At 40.0% G+C, this 23,126-nt stretch overlaps 1 protein-coding gene across 10 annotated transcripts in view; it reads left to right on the top strand.

Annotated features, from left to right (window-relative positions):
* The window catches only part of LOC148846522 (transglycosylase), a 129,440-nt gene extending 106,780 nt beyond the window's left edge, over positions 1-22,660 (top strand). For all 10 annotated transcript variants that reach the window (XM_088955346.1, XM_088955341.1, XM_088955338.1 and 7 more), the window contains 4 exons: positions 5,464-5,573; positions 21,679-21,792; positions 21,888-22,013; positions 22,148-22,660. In XM_088955346.1, coding sequence (XP_088811472.1) covers positions 5,464-5,573; positions 21,679-21,792; positions 21,888-22,013; positions 22,148-22,175 — 378 coding nt within the window. In that variant the 3' untranslated portion in view covers positions 22,176-22,660. The remainder of the gene's footprint in view (positions 1-5,463; positions 5,574-21,678; positions 21,793-21,887; positions 22,014-22,147) is intronic.
* Positions 22,661-23,126: the final 466 nt, after the last annotated feature.

Below are 23,126 nucleotides of genomic sequence, written 5' to 3'. Positions count from 1 at the left end.
GCATAAACATTTGGGTCACCCAAACTCTGAGAAACTTAAATATTTGTTAGAGTCTAGTTTTATTAGAACTAAAATTCCTTTTATGAAATTGTTTGATACATCTTGTGCTTCTTGTTGCTTGAGTAAGAGTCGTATTTTGCCATTCACTCACAAAGATGAACATGTTACTTCACCTTTTGAAATTATACATAGTGATGTTTGGACTTCATCGATTGTTTCTCGATTAGGATACAAGTATTTTGTACTCTTCATTGATGCTTGTTCCAGGTACACTTGGATCTACTTTCTCAAACACAAATCAGAAGTTTTCCCGACTTTTTGATTGTTTCATACCATGGTTCAAGTCCGGTTTCAAGCAAGTGTGAAAATCTTATGCTTTGACTCAGGGGTAGAATACAGTGATGGAGAATTTCTGATTTATTTAAAAAATCGTGGCATACAAATCCAATAGTTTTGTCCAGATACTCCTCAGCAAAATGGTGTGGCAGAATGAAAGAATGGTCACATTCTCTGTGTTGTGAGGACTCTTCTACAAGAGTCACAAGCGCCTCCCACCTTCTGGGTAGAGGCCGCTAGTATGGTTGTGCATTTGATTAATTGTATCCCGTCATCGGTCCTTTGCAACATGTCTCCTCATCAAAAGATGTTTGGATCCCCCCCAGATCTTTACCATTTACATGTTTTTGGGTGTCTATGTTCTATTCATCTTCCCTGTCGCGAACGTTCAAAGCTTTCAGCTCAATCTATCATGTGTGCCTTTGTTGGATATAGTCCTAAACCATAAGTGATTTCTTTGTTATGATCCCTTTGCACACCGTATTCGTATTTCTCAAAATGTGATTTTTCTTAAGCATCTCTTTTTTCTCAGGAGTTGCCAAATTATCTACACCCTTTATTTCTATTTTGTATGATTTTGACTCACAGGATGCTCCATCATCAACTGCTAGGAAAGATCTTTTGTCTTCTCTTGCAGGCGAGTTTGTGGTCCAATACCCATGGTTTCAAATGTTGCGACATTTCGCTAATGTCGCCTGGCATATGTCGATGTAGAGGCTCACCGACATGGAAATGGATGGTAATATAAAAATTACATTATTTTGGTCGACATTTCCTATATTTCGGAAATGTTGACCAAATCGGTCCAAATAACCAAAAAAAAGACAGTTTTTCCTATTATGTCGACAGGACGTCGATGAATGTACATTAATAATATAATATATTAGTATATTATATTAATATAGTACATTATATTACTATAAATTATCCCATTAATAATTTCTATTTAATATTTCAAATAAAATATTTATAAAAAAGAATTAACAAAAAATAAAAACAAAAGAATAAATTAATTACTTTATAATATAAAACATAAAGTATTTCTCAAGTATTAAATAACTAGTTAGTATTTTTAAAAAAATTATTAAAATCAGAAAATGTTTAATAAATTTTATAATAAATCATATTCTAAATTTAATATAAAAAATCAGAATAAATTTATTGAATCTTAAACTAAATCATAAATTATTATAAATTTAGTATTAAAAATCATAATAAATTCATTAAGTTTTATAAGAAATCAGAATTTATCATATTCTTAATACTACAAGAATGAGAATCAGTTTTTTAAATTTATAATAAAACATAATGTATTATAACTTTAATATTTAAAAAATCAGAATAAATGTATTTCTATTTACTAGTGTGAAATAAATATATTAGAATTTGTAATAAATGAAAATTAAAAATAAGAAAAGAAACTATCGGATAACCTTGTAAAAACATCAAAAAGCATAATAAATCAATAAACCGTCATTTACTAATTTGTTATTGATCTTAGTTTGTTAGCTTTATATAATGGTTGGGAATATGATAGTAGTCTAGAAATATGTATTAATGCTTCTTTTATCATTTTATAAAATATCATTGCATATTTCCACAATGTCTCTAATTTTTACAATATTTCCCCTTGACATTTCCAACATTTCCAACATATGTCCTATATTTTGGTAAGTAACATTTCCATCAACATCGACATTTTAAACCTTGCTAGTACCTACGTCTACGACCCCTCTTCTTCCCAGTCCGAATCCTTCACTCGTCTCCAATATCCATGTAAGTGACATTCCTGTTTCAGACCCCTCGGATGTTCCTCTAGTTCATTTACGTCGTTCTACCCGTATATCTAGACCACCTAACCGCTATGGTTTTCCTTTAGACCATAGCTCCTTTTCTGTTGTCTTGTCTTCCACAAATGTTCCCCGATCATACCAGCAAGCCATTAGCAGTCCTCAATGGAGAGATGCCATGGATGCAAAGGTTCAAGCTTTGCACAAGAATGACACTTGGGATCTAGTTCCTACACCTTCAGATGGATCTGTTATTGGAAGCAAATGGGTCTATTCTATCAAGTTGAAGTCTGATGGGTCTCTAGACTACTATAAAGCTCAGCTTGTGGCCCAAGGCTATACGCAAGAGTATGGCATCGATTATGAGGAGACATTTGCCCCAATAGCCAAGATCACTACAGTCTGTGTTCTCTTAGCCCTCTCTGCTGCAAAATCTTGGACTATCTTTCAACTAGATGTGAAAAATGCCTTTCTTCATGGGCACCTAAAGGAGACTGTTTCTATGAATCCTCCTCCAGGGTACTGTAGTGATTCCTCCCTCATTGTTGATTGAAGAAATCTCTCTATGGGCTAAAGCAAGATCCTCGAGCTTGGTTTGAAAAAATTCAGAGATGTTGTTGTGCAAGCCAGGTATAACCATAGTGCTTCTAATTACTCTCTCTTTGTGCGGAAAAGACCCCAAGGTCTTACAATTCTCCTCCTATATGTGGATGACATGTTGTTGATTGGAGATGATATTGAAGGAATTTAGGAGCTCAAGTCTCTTCTTCACAATTCCTTTCACATGAAGGATTTAGGCCCTCTTACCTATTTCTTGGGGCTTGAAGTTCAAAGGAGTTCCCGGGGATAATTCATTTGCCAACACAAGTATGCATGTGATCTTGTCCAGTTGGTCAGTCTTACCGACAACAAACGTTTAGACACTCCCTTAGAGTTGAATGTCAAATTGCCCAAGTCAGAAGGTCCCTTGCTTCCTAATGCCTCCCTCTATAGGCAACTTGTGGGATCTTTCATCTATCTCACCATGACTCGTCCTAACATCTCGCATGTAGTTCAGGTCATCAGTAAATTTGTCTCTGCCCCATGTCAACCCCATTTGATTTCGGTACATCGGATCATTTGTTACGTTCGGGGCACTTTATCAGAAGGTCTCTTCTTCTCTTCATCTTTCTCTATACATCTGAGGGCCTATGTTGATGCAAATTGGGCTGGATGCTCTGACACATGTTGTTCCACTACTGGGTGGTGTGTCTTCATGGGTGACTCTCTAATCTCATGGAAATACAAGAAACAACAGGCTGTTTCCAAGTCCTCTACAGAAGTAGAGTACATGGCAATGTCATCCGTTTGTAGTGAAGTTGTTTAGCTTCAATCTTTATTTCAGGAATTGGGTCACACCTCTCCTACACCCATACCTCTGTGTGCAGACAACACTAGTGCTATTAGGATTGCCTCTAATCCTGTCTTTCATGAAAGGACGAAGCATATTGAGGTGGACTGCCACTTTATTCGTGACCTGCATCGTGTGGGCTCTATCTCTCTCCCTCATATTGCCTCCAATATGCAAGTTGCAGACATCTTCACAAAAGCCATAACGAGATCCAAACACTTATTCCTTGTAAGCAAACTGATGCTTATCAGTTTGACAGGGAGTGTGAAGAGTCTCACTGATGTACCATATTAGTATAGTCCTTGTTGTATTGTATCTTGTATTTTCTTGTTATTTTCTCTTTAGCCCTTCAAAGGCTTTTTTGTAAATATTATTATTTTACTAATCTTTATATTGAGGCTCTTGGGGTTGGGCCGAATTCAGTTCTTTAACCCCAGGAATCTGTCTTCTTCTCTCTTGTACAAACCTACTTGGTTGACAGTGGTTGATAGAATGACTAAATATGCACATTTCCTGGCATTACCGCAACCTTATACAGCAGGGCTTGTAGCACATGCCTTTACGCAGCACTCCCAACACCTCTTTTCATGAGCAGATTTTGGGAATAATATTTTGAGGCTCAAGGCATCTGGATCAATCACCCTACAAGCTATCATCAAATGGATGGTCAATCTGGGGTGGTAAACAAATGTTTGGAAACTTACCTACAATGCTTTATTGGGGAGTGACCGAAGCAGTGGCCACAATGGCTACCTTGGGCTGAGTATTGGTATAATACATCATATCACATTTCCACTGAAAGTACTCCATTCAAAATCTTATATGGCAGAGATCCTTCAGCCATCTTACCATATGAGAAGGGGTGATCTGCCTTGGCCGAAGTGGATTACCAGTTACCAGTAAGAGATGCCATCCTCAAGTCCCTCAGAATGAACCTGCAGAAAGCCCATCAGAAGATGAAATAGGAATATGAGAAGAGACACCATGAAGTAGAGTATGCAGTGGGTGACTTGGTATATCTGAAGCCGCAAGCATACATCAGTCATCTTAGTTCAGAAAGCATGGCTGAAATCATCACCATGGTACTTTGGGCCTCTCTAGGTGTTGGAGAGTGTGAGACAAGTGGCTAACAGATTGGACCTACCCCAATCTTCCAAGTTACATCCAGTATTTCATGCATCTTTGTTGAAGCCCTGTATCACCACTTCTACTACTGTTAGTCCTACTCTTCCATTGTTCTAAGATAATGGGTAATTACTAGTGGATCCCTTGCAGATCACAGACATGCGGTAGGTCAAACAGGGGAAGAAGATCACTAAACAAGTCCTATTCACATGGAGAAACCTGTTTTTCAATGATGCCACATGGGAAGACTACAAGTTAGAGCAACAGTTTCCCCATATCAACCATGAGGACAAGGTTGTACTCAAAGGGGAGGGAGTTAATAAGACCCAAGTCCTACAGTCAGAAGCAAATCCAGATGCTTCAGCCCAAGTCCATGTTTCCACAGGCTGAGCAGCACATGCATCCAGCCGGGGGAGAATCACACACATCACCACTCTTAAATATGTCTACTCCAGAAGGACACATCAGCCATAGTCATCTGCTGGATGTATTTCACATATGATTGTTGCCTCTGTAAATGGGTAAAAATAAACCATTTGAATGATTGAATAGAGAGATCTCTCTGTTAAATTTCAAGAGTCTCAAAAATGCGTGCCATACATACATACATACATACATACATACTGCAACATGAGATATTCTAAATCACTACTGCAACATGAGATATTTGGAAACAAGATGAATAAGCCTTGTTGCTGTAATGTAGAATCTATACTTTCAACTATCCTAAAGAGCTTTTCCCTTTTCTTGCAATGTTGTGCTTATTTTAAGTTCTACTCTTTCAAGATCTTTCCATTTACTTTTGATTTTTCCTTTGTACAGACAATTCTATCTGCCCTTGCAGACATTAGTAGCATGCGCTTTGTGAATGGTGTAGGTTCATGTACTGGAATAATGGGAATTGATTTCCGCAGAGCAACCTGGCTCTACAAGTATGTTAACAGCATTTGAATCTAGTTCAAGTTAAATATTAAGATTGTACATGCAAATCATGCTATTTGCTAACTAATTCTTTGTAGTGGTTTTCTGTGAGTGTTATTTAGAGTTTTCATAAAGTTTCTGTTGAGATTCAGCAGTTTCTTATGATTTTCTTGTTTATAATCACTAGTTAGTATTATTGGGTCATTAGTTAGTGTTATTGGGACCAGACCATTAGTTTATGTTGTTTTTTGGAGTTGTTTTTATGTTATGAACAGTAGTCACCCTATTAAGGGCATATTAGTCCTTGTAATCAATCTTTTTTATGAGTATATAAGATAATGAGTGGAGCGGCCAGATTATCATTGGCTTCTCCCCATCTCTTCTTCTCTTCTCACTAAAAACTATCTCTTTTTCTCTTCTTTCTCACTGTTATCAAATCAAATTATTGTTTTTTCTTTTATACTTGGTATCAAAGCAGTTTTTTGGGATTTTTTGAGCCTTCCATCATGCAGCCTTAGATCACCCAACTGCATAGTGAGTTAGAGAGCTGATCGAAGACTTCAAAAGTGCCTAGTTCTTGGATTTTTTTGGTGGATCTAAAACCCTTTGTCTCAGATCTTGGGTTGATCATCGAAATCAGGAAGAACTGGAGGAAGAGTTTTGATTGCTGTAGGACTTCAATTTTGACCTAGGAAGGGGCACTCTAGATTTTTTGGATTTCTTGGTGATTTTTGAAGAGGGAAGTTCAAATTCTAGAGTCATTTGAGGTCTCTAGAGGGAGTTACAACCTTTTCTCCTGTTTCTACCTGCTCCTACAGAGAAAGGAATCTTTGTGGGTGAAGGTTTTTGGGTTCCGAAAGGGTGGTTGAGACCTCTAAAGGGGGTAAATCTGTCTTTCCTCATCTACGGTTGATCTCCTAGGATATTTTGGGATTTCCTAGGCTAGGCTTATACAAATCCACAGGTGAAATAGGGATAAGGGTGGTAGTGATGATAGGAAGGAGGACAAGAAGGACATGATCTATGACTACTATAAGAAGCCTAAGTATACCATAGATACCTGCTGGAAGTAAGGGCACTCCAACCGACCACCATCATGGATGTTGTCGCCCAGACCAAGATCCAAGAAGAAAGGCTGAGCGGAACAAGGAAACTCAGCCGGCCTTGGTTACCACCTCAAAGATCGGCCAGCTTTCCAAGGCTTGACAAACACAGGAGTGAAGGATTTGGCCCAGTGAAGGAAGACAGCATTCTGGGTAAGCCAAGAGTTATGAACACTGGCCCATCCATTCCCTTCAAGAAGCTATCGTGGGCCGAGATGCAAGCCCACAGAGAAAAGGGTCTCTGCTATAATTGTGATGAATGATTTGGGCCAGGCCATCAGTGTAAAACAATGCAGATTTACACCCTCCAAGATGACACTGAAGATGGATATGAAAGTGGGATACATCCCAACAAATCGTCAGAATTCAAATGGGCTGAAGAACAGCAACCAACACCGGAGATATCACTCCAGGCCCTTAATGGGCTCAACTCCCCACAAACTATGAGGGTTTCAGGGTGAATTAAAGGACACAAGGTGTCCATACTAATCAACAGCAGGAGCACCCTGAATTTCATAACGGAAGTGTTGGCCCAACAACTGGGGCTACCAATCCAACCCACAGCATCATTCAAGGTCCAAGTAGAAAATGGAACATCTCTTCCCTATGAAGGCATCTGTACAAGAATTGAACTGACAATCCAAGGGCAGCCCTTTGTGGTGGACTTATACCCACTCGAGCTTAGAGGGACCGATATAGTATTGGGGATATAGTGGCTGAGACAATTAGGGCCGGTACTATGTGATTGGGCCCAGTTGTCAATGGAGTTCATGACAAATGGGACCAAGATCCGCCTCCAAGGTATACCAACCAGAGGCCCAAGCCCAATCATCCTCTCGTCTCTCCTAAAACAAGCCCAGGAACCTGTTCAAACCATCCTCTAGGAGCTCACTCAGACAGGGCCCATGCTAACCCAGGCCCGGAATGCAACCCCACAAGAAGACCATCAGCAACAGCTGAAAACACTTCTGTAGCAATATGCAGCAGTGTTTCAGGAGCCGACAGACCTATTGCCTTCATGGGAACATGACCACCGCATTCCATTACTCCCAGGAGTGACCCCTACAAATGTAAGACCCTATCGTTATCCCCAATCTCAGAAAAAAGAAATCGAGAAGCAAGTTAAAGAGCTATTAGAAAAACAATTCATCCAACCAAGCCATAGCCAATTCTCTTCCGTAGTCCTCTTAGTCAAAAAGAAAGATGGGACATGGCGTTTCTGCATTGATTATAGAGCACTTAATAACATCACCATTAAGGATCGGTTCCCAATCCCAGTGATTGATGAGCTCAAGGAAGCCTGAATCTTTTCCAAACTAGATTTACGGGTCGGCTATCATCAGATTAGAGTGCACATGGATGACATATACAAGACTACATTCCGCACACATGACTTACGACGGTTCTAGCCCCTTTGGGCTCACAAATGCCCTGACAACGTTCTAGTCCCTCATGAATGATTTATTTCGTCTGTACTTACGACGGTTTATACTGGTTTTCTTTGATGATATCTTAGTCTACAGCCCCACATGGTTCCAAAACATGGAAGACCTAGAAGTCACCTTGAAGGTTCTCTTGCAAAATCAACTGTATGTGAAGGCATCCAAGTGTGCTTTTGGACAGTCCCAAGTACACTACCTCAGGAACGTGGTAGAAGGAGGCGTGGTAATGGCAGACCCCGAGAAAGTAGCAAGCATCCAACGGTGGCCCGTGTCTGCAAATGTGAAGGAACTCCGAGCCTTCTTGGGCTTGATAGGATACTATCACCGCTTCATTAGTGGCTATGGCCTCATTGCTAGCTATTACACATCTACTAAGGAAGGATGCATTCACATGGACTCCAAAAGCCCAACAGGCCTTTGAAAATCCCAAAATGACCCTGTCTTCACCACCAGCATTAACATTACCTAACTTCAACCAAACATTTGTTATAGAGTGCAATGCATCGGATGCAAGAAGGGAAACCCCTTGCCTTCTTTAGTAAAGCACTCTCAATTCAGTGGGGATCTAGCTCAGTGTACACAAGGGAGCTGATAGCCGCAGTCTTGGTGGTCTTACATTGGCATTCCTATCTATTGGGGCGCAAGTTCATAATCAAAACAAGGGGACCATGTTCATGGGGTTCTATTATTCCATTAATATCGACTAGGAGCAACCAATAAGGCTGTTGATGCACTATCAAGACACCCAGAATTGCAGCAACTATAGGTCTCTCTTCAGCCCAAAGATAAACTCTAGGACCAAATTCGGGAAGAGGCAGTAACAAGTCTCAAACTGCAACAGATAAAAAACCGCCTATCACAGCGAGCTGAGCTGAGCCTGATCACAAGACTCAATGAAGACTGGACAAATTAATTCCCTTAAATAGTTTTGAAGATAAATGACTCAATGCAGTAAAAGAAAGATGACCCAAACGAAAATGACATAACATGACACGACTGACAAACTCTGAAGATGTAGATCCAAAGTCAACTTTCCCAAGTTGTCCTTGGCTCTGTCCAAGAGTATCCAGCAGATATATTCCATTCGCCTCATGGCCACTCCCAATCACTTTCTGAGACTCCAAAGCCTAAAAAACACAGTAGGAAGGACAAAAGGTTACACTACAATTCAAAGACTTAGTTAGGCTGCTTACAAATAACAAATTTGTATTTAGTTTGGGTACATGAAGAGCAAAAGGAAGTAAAAGAGAGTTTGTAGCCTTGATGGCTCCCTTGCCAAAGATAGGAGAAAGAGTGCCATCGGCTAGGGTGATTTTATCACGGCCAAGAAGCAAATCATAAGAAATAAACAAAGTGGAAAGGCTGGTCATATGGTCAGAAGCACCAAAATAAATAATCCAAGGGATCCTACGATTACTTAAGATAGTTGCATGATTGGCAGAAGCCCGTATACCTGAATGAGCAAATGCATAAGAAGTTAAATTTCCTGGAGGGTTGGAAGAAGAGGCAGCACTCTCTAGGTGATTGATCATCCTTCCATACTTTTCATACTCTACCTTCATAACTGCTAACTGTTCACTAGCAGTCCTCTCTTCGGTTAGGCATCTGTCATTATCTAGACCAGCAGCAATATTGGCACTTCCTATCTTCATATTATCAGTCTTCTTTTGGAAACGAAGGGGAAGAAGCTCCGGATGCAGTTTCCAGCACTTGTCTTTTGATTGCTTTGGTTTCTTACAATACTCACAAATAACTTCCTTCTTACCTGAACCACCTGGACTTCCTGTTGTTCCCTTAGGTTTCAACCCCATGTTAGCAAAGTGGTCATTTAGACCAGCCCCTTGAACCTGGACTAGTCTCCTGCTTTCCTCACTACTTACCAAGGCATAGGCCTGAGACAATGAAACACTATCCTTGGATAAGATGTTCTGTTTTGTGATGTCATACTCGGGATTCAGCCCCGTCAAAAATTCAAACACCATGTTTCTCTCAACTAGTTTTCTGTAGGTTTTAGCATCATTAGTACTTTCCTAGGTAACAATTTCCATCAAGTCAATTTCTTGCCAAAGGGATTTCAGCATTGAGAAATAAACAACCAAAGGTCTCTCCCCCTACCTTAAATTTTTCACATCCCTCCTCAGCTTGTATGCCCTGGCTACATTCAGTTTTTGAGAATAGGTTTCAGCAACACTGTCCCATATTTCCTTTGCAGAATTCATCCATAAATAGTGTTGATTGATTTGAGGTTGCATCGAATTTACTAACCATCCGATTACAGTATATTTTTCTTGCATCCATTTTTCATAGGATGGATCATCTTCCAAGGGAGCATTCTTGCTCCCGGAGATATACCCCCTACTTGCCTCTACTACAGACATGAATTTTTACTGATTGCGACCATGCCGGATAATTAGTTCCATCTAACTTGACTGTGGTCACAACTAGTAGAGAGTCAACAGAGGCCCCTGGAACCTGTCCGGATTCAGCAACATGCTTGTTTTCAAAGTGACGACAAGGATAGCCTTCTTCTCTCCAAAAAACCACTAACAAGTGGGGTGGAAAATTTTTCTTTGACTATTCATTTGATTCAGTTCTCCTTACATACTGTGTATGGGAAGAAAGAGGAGAAAATAGAGGGATGTAAATCAGTCCTGTAAAATTGATATAAACTTGGTAAAATTTAGAGAGAAAGAAGAAAGAGAAAGAGAACAGCAGCACAAAGGAAGAAGATGGAGAAAATAAGAGGAAGAAGAAGAAGAGTTTGAATATCTCTTCCTTCCCTTCTCTAATCCATTTGTTAAACTTTCAATCTTAGGTTAATTACAAGTATGCCCTTAAGTGGGTAGCCAGCTAGGCAGAACATAAAGAGAACACACAAAAAAGAAATAACAGGCCCATAAAGATAGGCCCATTAGCTAACAAATAGATAAATAACATATTACAAGAAAAGATACTAGGGCCCATTCGGCCCAACCTCTCTACACTCCCCCTTAAGCTGAGCATAGATGTCAATCATGCCTAGCTTGCTTATATAGTGTGTCAACTTCCCTCTTGGAACTCCCTTGGTCAAAATATCAGCCAACTGTTCTTCTGAGGCGATGAATGGCAAGCAAACTTCTCCTGAGGAAACTCTTTTCCATATAAAATGTCTATCAACCTCAATGTGTTTAGTTCTGTCATGTTGAATAGGATTATGTGCAATACTAATAGTTGCTTGGTTGTCACAGTAGAGCATCATTGGCTTCTCATAGTCAATCCCCAATTCTTCTAAAAGTGATCGTAGCCACAGTAATTCTGACACACCATGTGCCATTGGCCTGTATTTTGCTTCAGTAGAGGATCTGGCAACTACTGACTGTTTCTTACTCCTCCATGAAACAATGTTCCCTGCCACCAAAGCACAATAACCCGAGGTGGATCTCCTATCATCAATACATCCTGCCCATTCAGCATCAGTGTATGCTTCCATCTTCATGTGTCCATGTTTAGCAAATAGAATGCCTTTCCTTGGAGTACCTTTCAAGTAACACAAAACTCTTTCTGCAATAGCTAAATGAGTATCTTTGAGAGAATGCATAAATTGACTAATAACACTCACTACATAGGAAACTGATATAAACTTTGTAAAATTTAGAGAGAGAAGAAAGAAGAATATAGAGAAGCAGCACAAAGGAAGAAGATGGAGAAAAAAAGAGGAAGAAGAAGAGTTCGAATATCTCTTCCCTCCTTTCTCTAATCCTTTTGTTAAACTTTCAATCTTAGGTTAATTACAAGTATGCCCTTAAGCGAACATAAAGAGAGCACACAAAAAAGAAATAACAGGCCCATAAAGATAGGCCCATTAGCTAACAAATAGATAAATAACATATTACAAGATACTAGGGCCCATTCAGCCCAGTCTCTCTACAGATAGAAAAGAAGAGCCCACTCTGATACCAAGAAGAAAAACAACCTTCTGAAATGAACGGACTGTTCAAAAAGGTGCAGAAAAGTGATAGAGAACAGCAGAAACAAAGAATCAAGAAGAGAGAAGAGGAAGAAGAAGGTGGCGGCAATAAGGGTTCAGAGAGATTTTCGAATCTAATCTCTTCTTACACCCTAATTCCTTTTCATTAACTTAATTTCAGTAATTCACAGAGACGCCCTTAACTGGGCGAATAATTAAAAAAGACAGCATAAGAAAGGCCCGTGTTGAGGCCCATTACAGCAAAGAACATAAAGAAAAGAAATAAGAAAATAGTCTATGGGCCATTTGGCCCATCTTCTCTACAGTCACCTATAGGGGGTCATTCAGGGGTACTCTGAACATACAAATGGTCTGCATCGCAATTCTATTGGAAGGGAATGGTGAGAACGATCCAAAAGTACATTGCAAGCTGTACGGCTTGTCAACAATGCAAATATGAGGCCCAATCTCCAGTAGGCCTGCTCCAACCGCTTCCGGTTCCCACCCAAGTTTGGTAAGACATCTCGATGGATTTCATTACTGGGCTTCCAATCTCAGCAGGTAAATCAGTGATTTTGGTAGTGGTAGACCATCTCACCAAATACAGTCATTTCATGGCATTAGCACACCCATTCACAGCCGCAACAATAGCCGATGTTTTTGTATGGGAGATAGCACTCCTTCATGGATTCCCCAAATCTATTTTATCAGATAGGGATCCCATGTTCCTTAGTACATTTTGGAGGGAACTATTCCGGATATAGGGCGTTCAGCTAAGGAAATCAACTAGCTACCATCCTCAGTCGAATGGACAAACTGAGGTAGTAAACAGATGCTTGGAGACTTACCTGTGTTGTTTTACAGGGCTCACACCCAAACGTTGGACCTAATGGCTCAACTAGGCTGAATGGTGGTATAACACCACTTATCATGCAGCTGCAGGCATGACACCCTTCCGTACCTTGTATGGTCAAGACCCTCCTGCCTTACTGCCTTACGAAAAGGGGATCTTCCCCGGTGGCTTCGTTGGAGGAAGCATTGACCCAAAGGGGTGCTACTCTACAAGAGCTCAAGCATAACATGGACAGAGTGCAACAGTGGATGAAGAATACCTATGACAAACACCACCGAGAAGTGGAAGATCAAGTGGGTGACTTTGCTGGAATAAGTTGTCTCCACTACTTTGGGCCCTTCGAAAGGATAGGAAAGCTTGCCTACCGCTTAGAGCTATCGGAACACTCAAAAAGTCAGCCCACTCTACCTGAGTTTACTGAAGATATGGCCATAGTCATAGAACCCCAGTCCATTATTGACTTTCGCTGGGTAAAGAAGGGGCACCATGTGGAACTTGAAGCTCTAGTAGTATGGTCTCAATTACCCAAGGAAGATGCAACTTGGGAGCCTTATATCCAACTCCACCACCGGTTTCCTCACCTTGACCTTGAGACCAAGGTCAATCTTGACAGGGGGTATTGTTAGGACAAGCAGCAAAACTGAAAAAGGGAAGTGGGAATAGCCAGCCCAAACTCAAGACCTACAAAAGAAGCCACGTCAGCTCTCAGGTCCAAGTAATGACAGGTTGGCATAACCAAAGGCAAAAAAGAAGTGAGAGTTAGCTTCCAAGATTGTTGTAGGAAACTGTGGACCCCACATGAAGTGTATTCGTGTGACACCCTGAGATGTACTTAGATTTAACTGATTAGTATCATCTTTCCTAGTAGGATTAGTTTTATTCTCTCTTATCTAGGATTAGTTTTATTTTAATCTTATCTTATATTGCCATGTAAGCATTAAAGTTCTTTTACAATTAGGAAACTATGTATATAAATTAAGGAGTGGGGTGGCTGTTTGAAGCACTCCAACCACTCTCTTCTTTCAAAGCTTCTCCCACGAATTCTCCTCCTCTATCTCTCTTCTTCTCTTCTTCTCTTCTTCTCTTTTATTTTCTGTTCAAAATCTAAAGAGTCTCTGTAGTCTTGTACGACGACTTGGTATCAGAGCCAAATTTAGGGCTTCTCATGTGAGTTTGATCCATCCAACCACATGAGAACTGCCTAGGGCTGGAAGAATAGAGAAAGTTCCCTTCGGCTGATTCTTGGAGGTTATCTACAGCAGCAGTCCAAAGATTGGATCGGATCTTTGATAACCAGGAAGAATCTGTTATGTCCAAGAAACTTGACACACAATTCTCAGACTCACAGCAGAATTCACACAACTAGAACATCAACAAAGGAACTAGTATTCGTTCAGAAGAAAAGAAGAACATTAACAGTTGGTCGGTTCTTCGAGAGACCGCCGGCTCTCCCAATCACTCACAGTATTCTTCACTCAACAAAAGCCTATCTCCCCCATCCCCCAAAGCCCCTTCTTATACTCTTCTTACAGCATAGCTGACTCCCCCAATAAATGCCCAGCTGGCCAAGTTATAAATGCCCACACTCTTCTTATTCCTAACTGACATAGCTATAAATGCCTCAAGACTCTCCTTATTCCCTCCAGCCATAATTGCCCCCATGTTCAATTATTTCCCCCCTTAGCCGAAAGCTGACCTTTCCCTTTCCTGGCATACGTAAGGTTAATTGGGGGCCTATCAGAATCAGAGGAAGAGAAGAGGATCAAGATCAGTTCTTGATCAAGACTAGAGGTGGCAATCAAAAGTTCAGAAGAATTCTGGTACAAGATCGGATTTTTTCTATTCAAGACTGAAGTTGATTATCAAGATCAGAGTTTCTCAGAATTTTCTGGTAAGTTTTCAAGCCTTTCTTGAAATCAGCAGCAAGGATCTCTTGATATAAGAGGTACGGTTAAGAAAAAAAACCCTTCCTTTCTGCATTCGTTTTAGGGTTTAAGAGAAAACCCTCAAGTTTCAGGGGTGTTATTGCTTCAGGGAGGTAATCAGATTTGTCTCCCTTGATTTTTTCTTCTTTGGAAGATCCAGTAGAGCTTTTTTCAACAGGACTGATACAGTTCAATCTCAATAGGCCGACTGTCACAAAAATTAGGGTTTCTGAATCAGAACCCTCCTGTTACCTGCTACAGACCCAGTAGGCCAATTGGTACAGTAATTAGGAAGCATTCTAATGGAGTTTAAAAGCCAAGGGGAGGGTGTTTTGGGGGCTTGTTCAGGCAGCATGGCTGAAAACACCTTCCAGATTACAACTGTAAAGCTTGATGGTTCAAACTACTTAGAGTGGGCCCAATCAGCCATGATGGCCATTGGGGGAAGAAGAAAGCTGAACTATTTGTTGTGAGATGTAAAGGAACCAACCAAGGAGGATCCCACTTATGCTAAGTGGATTCAGGAAAATTATTTGGTGATGACATGACTGTGCAACTCTATGCAGCCACAATCAGCCGAAATTACTTATGGGCAAAAACAGCTAAAGAAATTTGGGATGTGAAAGAAACCTACTCTCAGCCCCTTAATGTTACTAGGGCTTATGAGCTGAAATGTGAGGTAAACAATCTCAGACAAGGGGAGAAACAGGTTTTTGTTTATTTCTCAACCCTAAAATCCCTGTGACATGAGACAATTGAATGGGAGAGTCAGAAAGATGCACAGACTTACAGAAAGCAAATTGAAACTAACAGAGTATTTGAGTTCTTGGCTGGTCTAAATTCTGAATATGATATTGTAAGACAGCAGCTATTGATAAGAGAAAGTGTGACTCTATCTCAAGCCTATTCCCTAGTGCACAGTGAAGAGACTAGGGGAAAGGTTATGTTACAGCAGCAGCCTTTCGAATTTTCCCTGGCAGCAGTTAAACCCAAGCCAGGGGGAGATAAGGAAAGGGATTTTTGCCCACAAATAATTTCGATACGTGGCTGAATAGAGTTGCACAGCCATGTCATAACCAAGTAGTTCTCCTGAACCCACTTGGTATACATAGGGTCCTCCTTGGAAGGTTCTTTCACATCTCCCAATAGGTAGCTAAGTTTTCCTCTTCCCCCAATAGCCATCATGGCTGACTGGGCCCATTCCAAGTAATTGGATCCGTCAAATCTCACAATTGTAATCTGAAACGCAGTCTCAGACATATTACCAGAATTGTTGTTCCCAAAGACACCTTCCCCCTGATTTTTGAACTTCATTTTTGGTTAAGAATCAGTAATTAAGAACTATCAGGGCTACTGCAATAGAAAACAGCACTTAAATAACTGATCACAGTCAGAAATTTGTATGAGATCAGTTCAGATCTGATCTGAAACCAATCGGCAGTCAGAATATAAGCAGTCCAATAACAGTTCTCACCCCCAAAACAGGCTTTGAAGCCGAAACAGGTCTAGAAACCACTTAGAAAACAATCTATAATGCTGAAGCAGAATTAGGGTTTTAATCGTAGGATTAGGAAAAACTTTGTGAGAACATAAACAGTGCTCAGTCTCACCTTCCAAAAGGATTCACAGTCAAGTCTGGCCGTAGGGTTAATGACAAACCCTAAAAAAAACTGATCGCCTCTGAGAAAATAAAGGGGAGTTCAGCCACTCCTCCTAGATAGGTCCAACCTATCTTTGACTAACAACGATCTCAAGGAAAGATAAAAACTTACCCAGAAAACTATGATCGCTACCTTCAATCGCAACCTGAACCCTAATATTGATCCTTTGAACCTTCTCTGATTCTTCCTGATTACCAAAACACTCTCCAAGCCTCTACAAGCCTTCGGACAGCTGCTAAACCCTTCTGGTAACCTCCAAGAATCAGCCAACGAACAGTCCTTTGTAAGCTTCCAGCCCTAGACAGTTCTCATGTGGTCGGCTGGACTAGACACACATGAGAAACCCTAGATAGGCTCTGATACCAAGTAGTCTATCAAGACTACAGTGAGTCTTGAATCCCAAAAAGGTTTTGGATTGAGAAAAGTAGAAGGAAAGAAGAAGAAGAAAAGAAGAAAGCAGAAGTACACAAGGGTTTAGGAAAAGAGGGACAGATCGAATGAATCTGTCGCTGCCACCCTCTCAATATTTATATGTTATGTTCACTAATTGTAGGAAAGGGCAGAATTGCCCTTAATGCTTACATGGAAAATAAAAACAATAATAAACTGAAATAACAAGTTGTCTGAAATAACTACCAACTAACACTGATATAACTAACAAAGGTTACATGTGCTGTCATACGAACACAGTGGGGACCACAGCCGTGGGGCCCCATCAGTGTTCTCTACATTCTCTTTTTTTTCTTTGTTACTTTTGGAGGGCAGATTTATCCTTTCAACCTATTGTAACATTTTAACATAAATACAGTTTCTTTCTTGGGTGTGGCTAATTGAGCACACACCCAAAAACTTTATTCTTGTCTCTTTCAAATGGTTCTAACAAGGGGGAATTCCCTTGATTATAAACCCAGGAGCCTCATAACTTATTACCAATATTTTCACCATCTCTTCATACCACCTTTGCTCAGGTAGAGATAGAATCTCTATAGTTGATGGCTCCCATGTTCCCATTGCTGAGAAGGGGTTTGTCAAAATAACGGATGCCATTACCCTACCTTCTGTACTCCATGTTCCTAGATTGAGTACTAACCTTTTGTCTATGGGCAATTTAACAAAAAATTTAAATTGTTCAATAATTTTTTCTCCTGGTCATTGTGTTTTATAGGATCTGGAGTCAAAGAGGATGATTAGGAGTGGTCATGAGGTGAATAGAGTCTACCTTCTCGATGTTCTTCCTAGTCATCAGAGCCATTATGTTAGCAATAAGAGTGACGAGTCAGAGTTAGTGGGTCAGATTATGCTTTGGCACAATCGGTTAGGGCATTTGTCTTTTGGGTCTTTTTGTTTTTTGTTTCCAAAATTGTTTGAGTCTATTAAGTTGTCTAATTTTGAGTGTGAGGGTTGTCAGCTTGGAAAACGTTGTAGACATTCATTTAAGGGCAGTAATAAAAGATGTTCTTCAGTTTTTTATCATATTGATGTTTGAGGACTTTATCATGTTCCTTCTATGGGTTGCTACCATTAATTTCTTTTATTTAGGGATGATTGTTCACGGATTCTTGGGTATACTTGATAAGATCTCACAATGAGAGACCTTTGGTACAATAGTTCCATCAAATGGTGTTGACGCAATTTGAAGTACGAATGAAAGTGTACAGATCAAAAAATGCTAAGGAATACTTCGAGAAAAACCTGGCATCATATTTATTAGAGAATGGAGTAGTCCATCAGAGCAATTGCACATATACTCCACAGTAGAATGGTATAGCAGAAAGGAAGAATAGATATATTATGGAAGTGACAAGAAGTATGATGTTGAGCTCTGATGAGGGGTGATTTGGCCCGACCTAGTAAGCGGCGAACACGTGGACACAACCTAGTGACTAGACGCATGACTCAGCATCCTCGACCACCTGGCAGGTTGACTCAACCTCCCCGACCACCTCAACAGGTTGGATCAAAACCCTCGGCCACCTTGGAAGGTCAGGTCAACACCTTCGGTTGTCTAGGTAGGTCGGATTACCTCGGGTGCTTCAACCACCTCGGATAGCACCAAAGCCCGAGTATCTCAGGATGGCCAAGCTTGCCAAAGTGACACATGGAAGATATCTAGAAGCCTAACAGCTATCTCCGGGCCTTTCGAGATCACACCGCATAACCGTAAGCATTTACTTTATCCAGTCCGAATCGGAGGGAAATGGTAATCCTCGTCGATTAGCGGGATTTCCACCTTCTAGAAACGGATCTCCACGGCTTGGGCCGAAAATCCCAGGAGTGTTCCGCGAGACCTATGGTAGCCCAGCTATGTAAGGGCATCAACCCCCGAGACCCAGGTACGCACGATTATTTGCTCTCTAGCCTACTAGTATACAAATCCCAACTCACCACTCACATTACTGACTTAAGCATCGGAGCGACCTCGTCGGGTTAACCACTCTGGGTTCTCTAATCCATTTGTCTTGCAGTTTGATCAGCCAGTCAGGCAGCCAGCATTCAAGTCGTACTCCAACTAGGAGCTTTCAGATCGCGCACCATCAAGCTCCATAGTTCCAGTTCAATTTTGAGATGATGCAATTCTCACAGTAGTCTTCTTGATTAATTGGGTACCCTCTTGTGTTCTTGGATACATTGTTCCATTCAGCCTTCTTTTTCCTAAGGGAGATGTTTCATGTTCCATTGAGGGTGTTTGGGTGTGCATGCTTTGTCTATATCCTTGGTCCTCACCATTCGAAACTAGACCCTAAAGCAAAGAAGTGTGTATTCCTCAAGTATATAGGAAACCAAAAGGGGTATTGTTGTTATGGTCCAATGTCAAGGAGCCAATATGTCACCATGGATGTCACTTTCTTAAGTCCTCACCTATCTTTTCAGGGAGTCTTTCTTAGGAGGAGTGCCTTGGGGGAGGAAATGAGCAACCCACACCACTTCCTTTTCTAGCCCCTTTGCCTATTCCAATGTTTGACCCACCTATTCTACCTACTTTGTCTACTCCATTATGTTCTGCTTCTCAATCTTTTACATGGCAGCACCTACAACAACATAGGGAGGTTGATTCTATAGTTGAGGAACCCTTGCCACTTCCCATTAGTTCATCTAAGATTCCAGGTTCGAATAACACAAGGCCAGGTATGCCTTTTGCTCCATCTGATGTTTCAGATCCTCTTGATCTAACACCATTGCAGATGATCTAAACCTTCCTATTTCACTCCAAAAGAGGAAGAGAGTGAACAACCCATTGTATCTCACATCATCTTTCCTACAGTGGATCATCTCCCTCCCACTGAGTCTTCTTTTCTTGACTCAATGTTTATACCCAGGACTATTAGTAAGGCTCTCTCCAAACCTGAGGGTAAGGCAGCTATGAAGGAAAAAATGGATGCCTTGACTAAAAGCAGACATGGGAAACTGTGGATCTACCTGATGGGAAGGAGAAAGTTGGTTGTAGATGGGTTTATACTATGAAGTATAGGGTTGTTGGAAGCATAAAAAGGTACAAGGCAAGGCTGGTTGCAAAAGGGTACACTCAGACTTATGGGATAGACTACTTGAAGACTTTTGCACCAGTAGCCGATATGAGTTCAGTTCGGATCCTCTTATCTCTAGTAGCTACTTATTCTTGGCCCCTCATCCAACTTGATGTGAAGAATTCTTTTCTTAATGGATATTTGCAAGAGTAGGTGTACATGGACCTTCCAGTTAGTTTTTACAATGATATGGCCAAAGGAAAGGTATGCAGATTGAAGAAGTCATTATATGGTTTGAAACAATCACCCAAAGCTTGGCTTGACAGACTTAAGAGTGCATTGATTACGTTTGATTGTACTCAAACCCAATCTAATCATACTTTGTTTGTAAAAAGAAGGGGATCATTGGTGTCAATGTTGATAGTATATGTAGATGGCATTGTAGTCACAAGAAATTACCTAAGTGAGATTTTGGGTGTTTGATACTAACGATCTTGGGGAGTAAAAGTATTTTCTAGGCATTAAGGAGGCAAGGTCAAAATGTGGGATCTTCATTTCCCAGAGGAAGTATGTGTTGGACCTACTATAAGAGATAGAAAAACTTGGGGTTAAACCATTTGATACACCTATTGACCAGAATCACAAAATTAATGCTACAGATGGTGAACTAGAAAGGGATGTTGGGAGGTATCAAAGATTGGTGGGCCGGTTGTTATAATTGTGCATGACAATACTAGATATCTCCTATGCAATTAGTGTGGTGAATTAGTACATGCATGCCCTACGAGTTCAACACTAGGAAGCCATTGACAGGATTCTTGCTTATCTAAAAGGACATCCAGGCATAGGGATATTGTTTGCTAACCATGGACATTTGAAGTTGGAATCTTACACATATGTTGATTAGGCAAGGTGCCCGATGACAGGAGATATACATGAAGAGTGTGCTCTCTTGTTGGAGGTAATTTGACTTCATGGAAGAGTAAGAAGCAACTAGTTGTAACCAAGTCAAGTGCAAAAGCTGAATATAAAGCTATGGGCATATGGTGTTTTAGAGCTTTTCTAGGTTTGGTCCTTATTAGGAGATATTGGAGTTGATGCAGAAGAACCTATGGTGTTGTATTGTGATAATCAAGCAGCAATTAACACTGCTCGTAATCTAGTTCAGCATGATAGAACAAAGCATATAGAGGTGGATAGACATTTCTTAAGAGAAAGGGTGACATCTGAAGAAGTGTATTTATCATGTGTTGCATCTGATTTACAGCTAGCTGATGTTCTCACAAAAGGAGTTGCAAGAAATAAGCTTGAACATCATCTATGCAAGTTGGGAATGTGTAACATCTACTCCCAACTTGAGGGGGAGTGTTGAAATTCAAGTCTTATGATTTTCTTGTTTATAATCACTAGTTAGTTAGTGTTATTGGACCTGAGGATCATTAGTTTATGTTGTTTTTCCGGAGCTGTTTTATGAACAGTAGCCGCTCTATTAAGGGCATATTAGTCTTTGTAATCAATATTTTTTATGAGTATATAAGATAATGAGTGGTGCTGCCAGATTATTATTGGCTTCTCCCAATCTCTTCTTCTCTTTTTCTTCTTCTCCTCACTAAGAACTCTCTCTTTCTCTCTTCTTTCTCACTGTTATCAAATCAGATTATTGTTTTTTTTTTCTTTTCTACTGTGTCATTGTTAAATTAATGTGTTGCATATCACTTCAAGGGACTTGGGTTACAAGGCTTACAAAGTTAACTCTGTTGAAGATCTTTCCAATCCTTTTGCATCCATGTACTTTGGTGCAGCTTATTTGTCATGGCTATCAGAATATGAAGGGAGGTGAGTTTTGTAGACTGATTAAATTGGTTCAGTATTCATGTCTACATGGATGAGTTTAATCTTAATGGAATTATTAACTTGGGGTGCTGATCCAGGAAAAGATCTCCCCAATTTATTGTTCAAGCATTCCTCAGAGGGCCAGAGAATATTAATCTTCAAGAGACAGGAACACTTTGGGTTAAATTTGAGGAAGTCTTAAGCTATTATGAACACACAAAAAAGTATGCATCTTCCAGTTATTTATTTATTCCTTTTGATAGATTTATCGCACTTAACCTAGAGGACATTCTATGCTTTCTTGAACTTTTTTTATCAGCACGCTTTCTTGAACTTTTTAACTGATTTTTCTCTCCAGGGAACATGGAAACTGCTCCATTTTATAAATTGCATATCACTTGCATTACTCTAAAGGCACCGAAGGTCACTTGGTTCTAATTTATATGAAGGTTTGGTGATTGTTATTTTTATGAGCTACACCTCTAATTCGTTGGAAGTGTCAAATAGGATGACTAATCGTGTGGACATAGCTGAGCAAATACCATCAAAGCTAAAGTTCTTTGTAAGGATGTTCAAATGAAGAAATTTTCATATTTTGGCCATTGAAACTGTGAGGACTTTTAAGCAGTCTTGTTATGTTGATTAATGTATCTTTTGCATGTAATGCTTCACCATAATAAAATGGATAAGGATTCCATTGGTGACCACATTTAGGGCAGTCAAAACTGATTGAATGTGGTAAAAAGTACCAAGTTATTGAACAAAGAAATAAAACTCCATGTCGATCAGATTTCAATATGTATGGAAAAATTTATTTGCAAATTGTAGAGAACAGCCTAAACGAAATAGGAATGCATGATTTTTTATGCAAGATGCTTTATGTTTATAGCTGAATCACTCCATTCACCTGTTCATAATAATAAAAGTTTGTCTATCATCATTCGACCATTGTCGTAGGTAACTTGCATCAATGACCGCTTTATATTTCGGAGTCGGATAAAGTACGTGACTTAATAGAGACATCAATAAGATAGGAAAAATTTTGTTTAGCAGAGTAAATGGGCATCTTGCAATTATATTTCAACAAAAATTTGATCAATTAGTAGGCCTTGTTGCAATAATCAAGCTATAGGACTGTTTGTTCTAGAGCTTTTACTTGGAGTTGGATTGGACTAGAAAACCATTTATTTGATTGATGATTTAGTTGACGTTGTCATGAAATCATTAAATCAGGCCTAGAAGGGAAATTTGTATCAACTTTACTGTTGATTTCAGAAGATCACCTCATTAACTTTGTTGACATATTGTGTAATTGTTAAATCGGTCTTATAAATTAA

This window comes from Nelumbo lutea, chromosome 7, assembly GCF_056320005.1.
Source record: "Nelumbo lutea isolate HS-2025 chromosome 7, American lotus-T2T, whole genome shotgun sequence".
NCBI classification, from domain to species: domain Eukaryota; kingdom Viridiplantae; phylum Streptophyta; class Magnoliopsida; order Proteales; family Nelumbonaceae; genus Nelumbo; species Nelumbo lutea.
The sequence above is the reverse complement of the archived record's forward strand: the minus strand, read 5'-3'. Positions and strand labels throughout refer to the sequence as shown.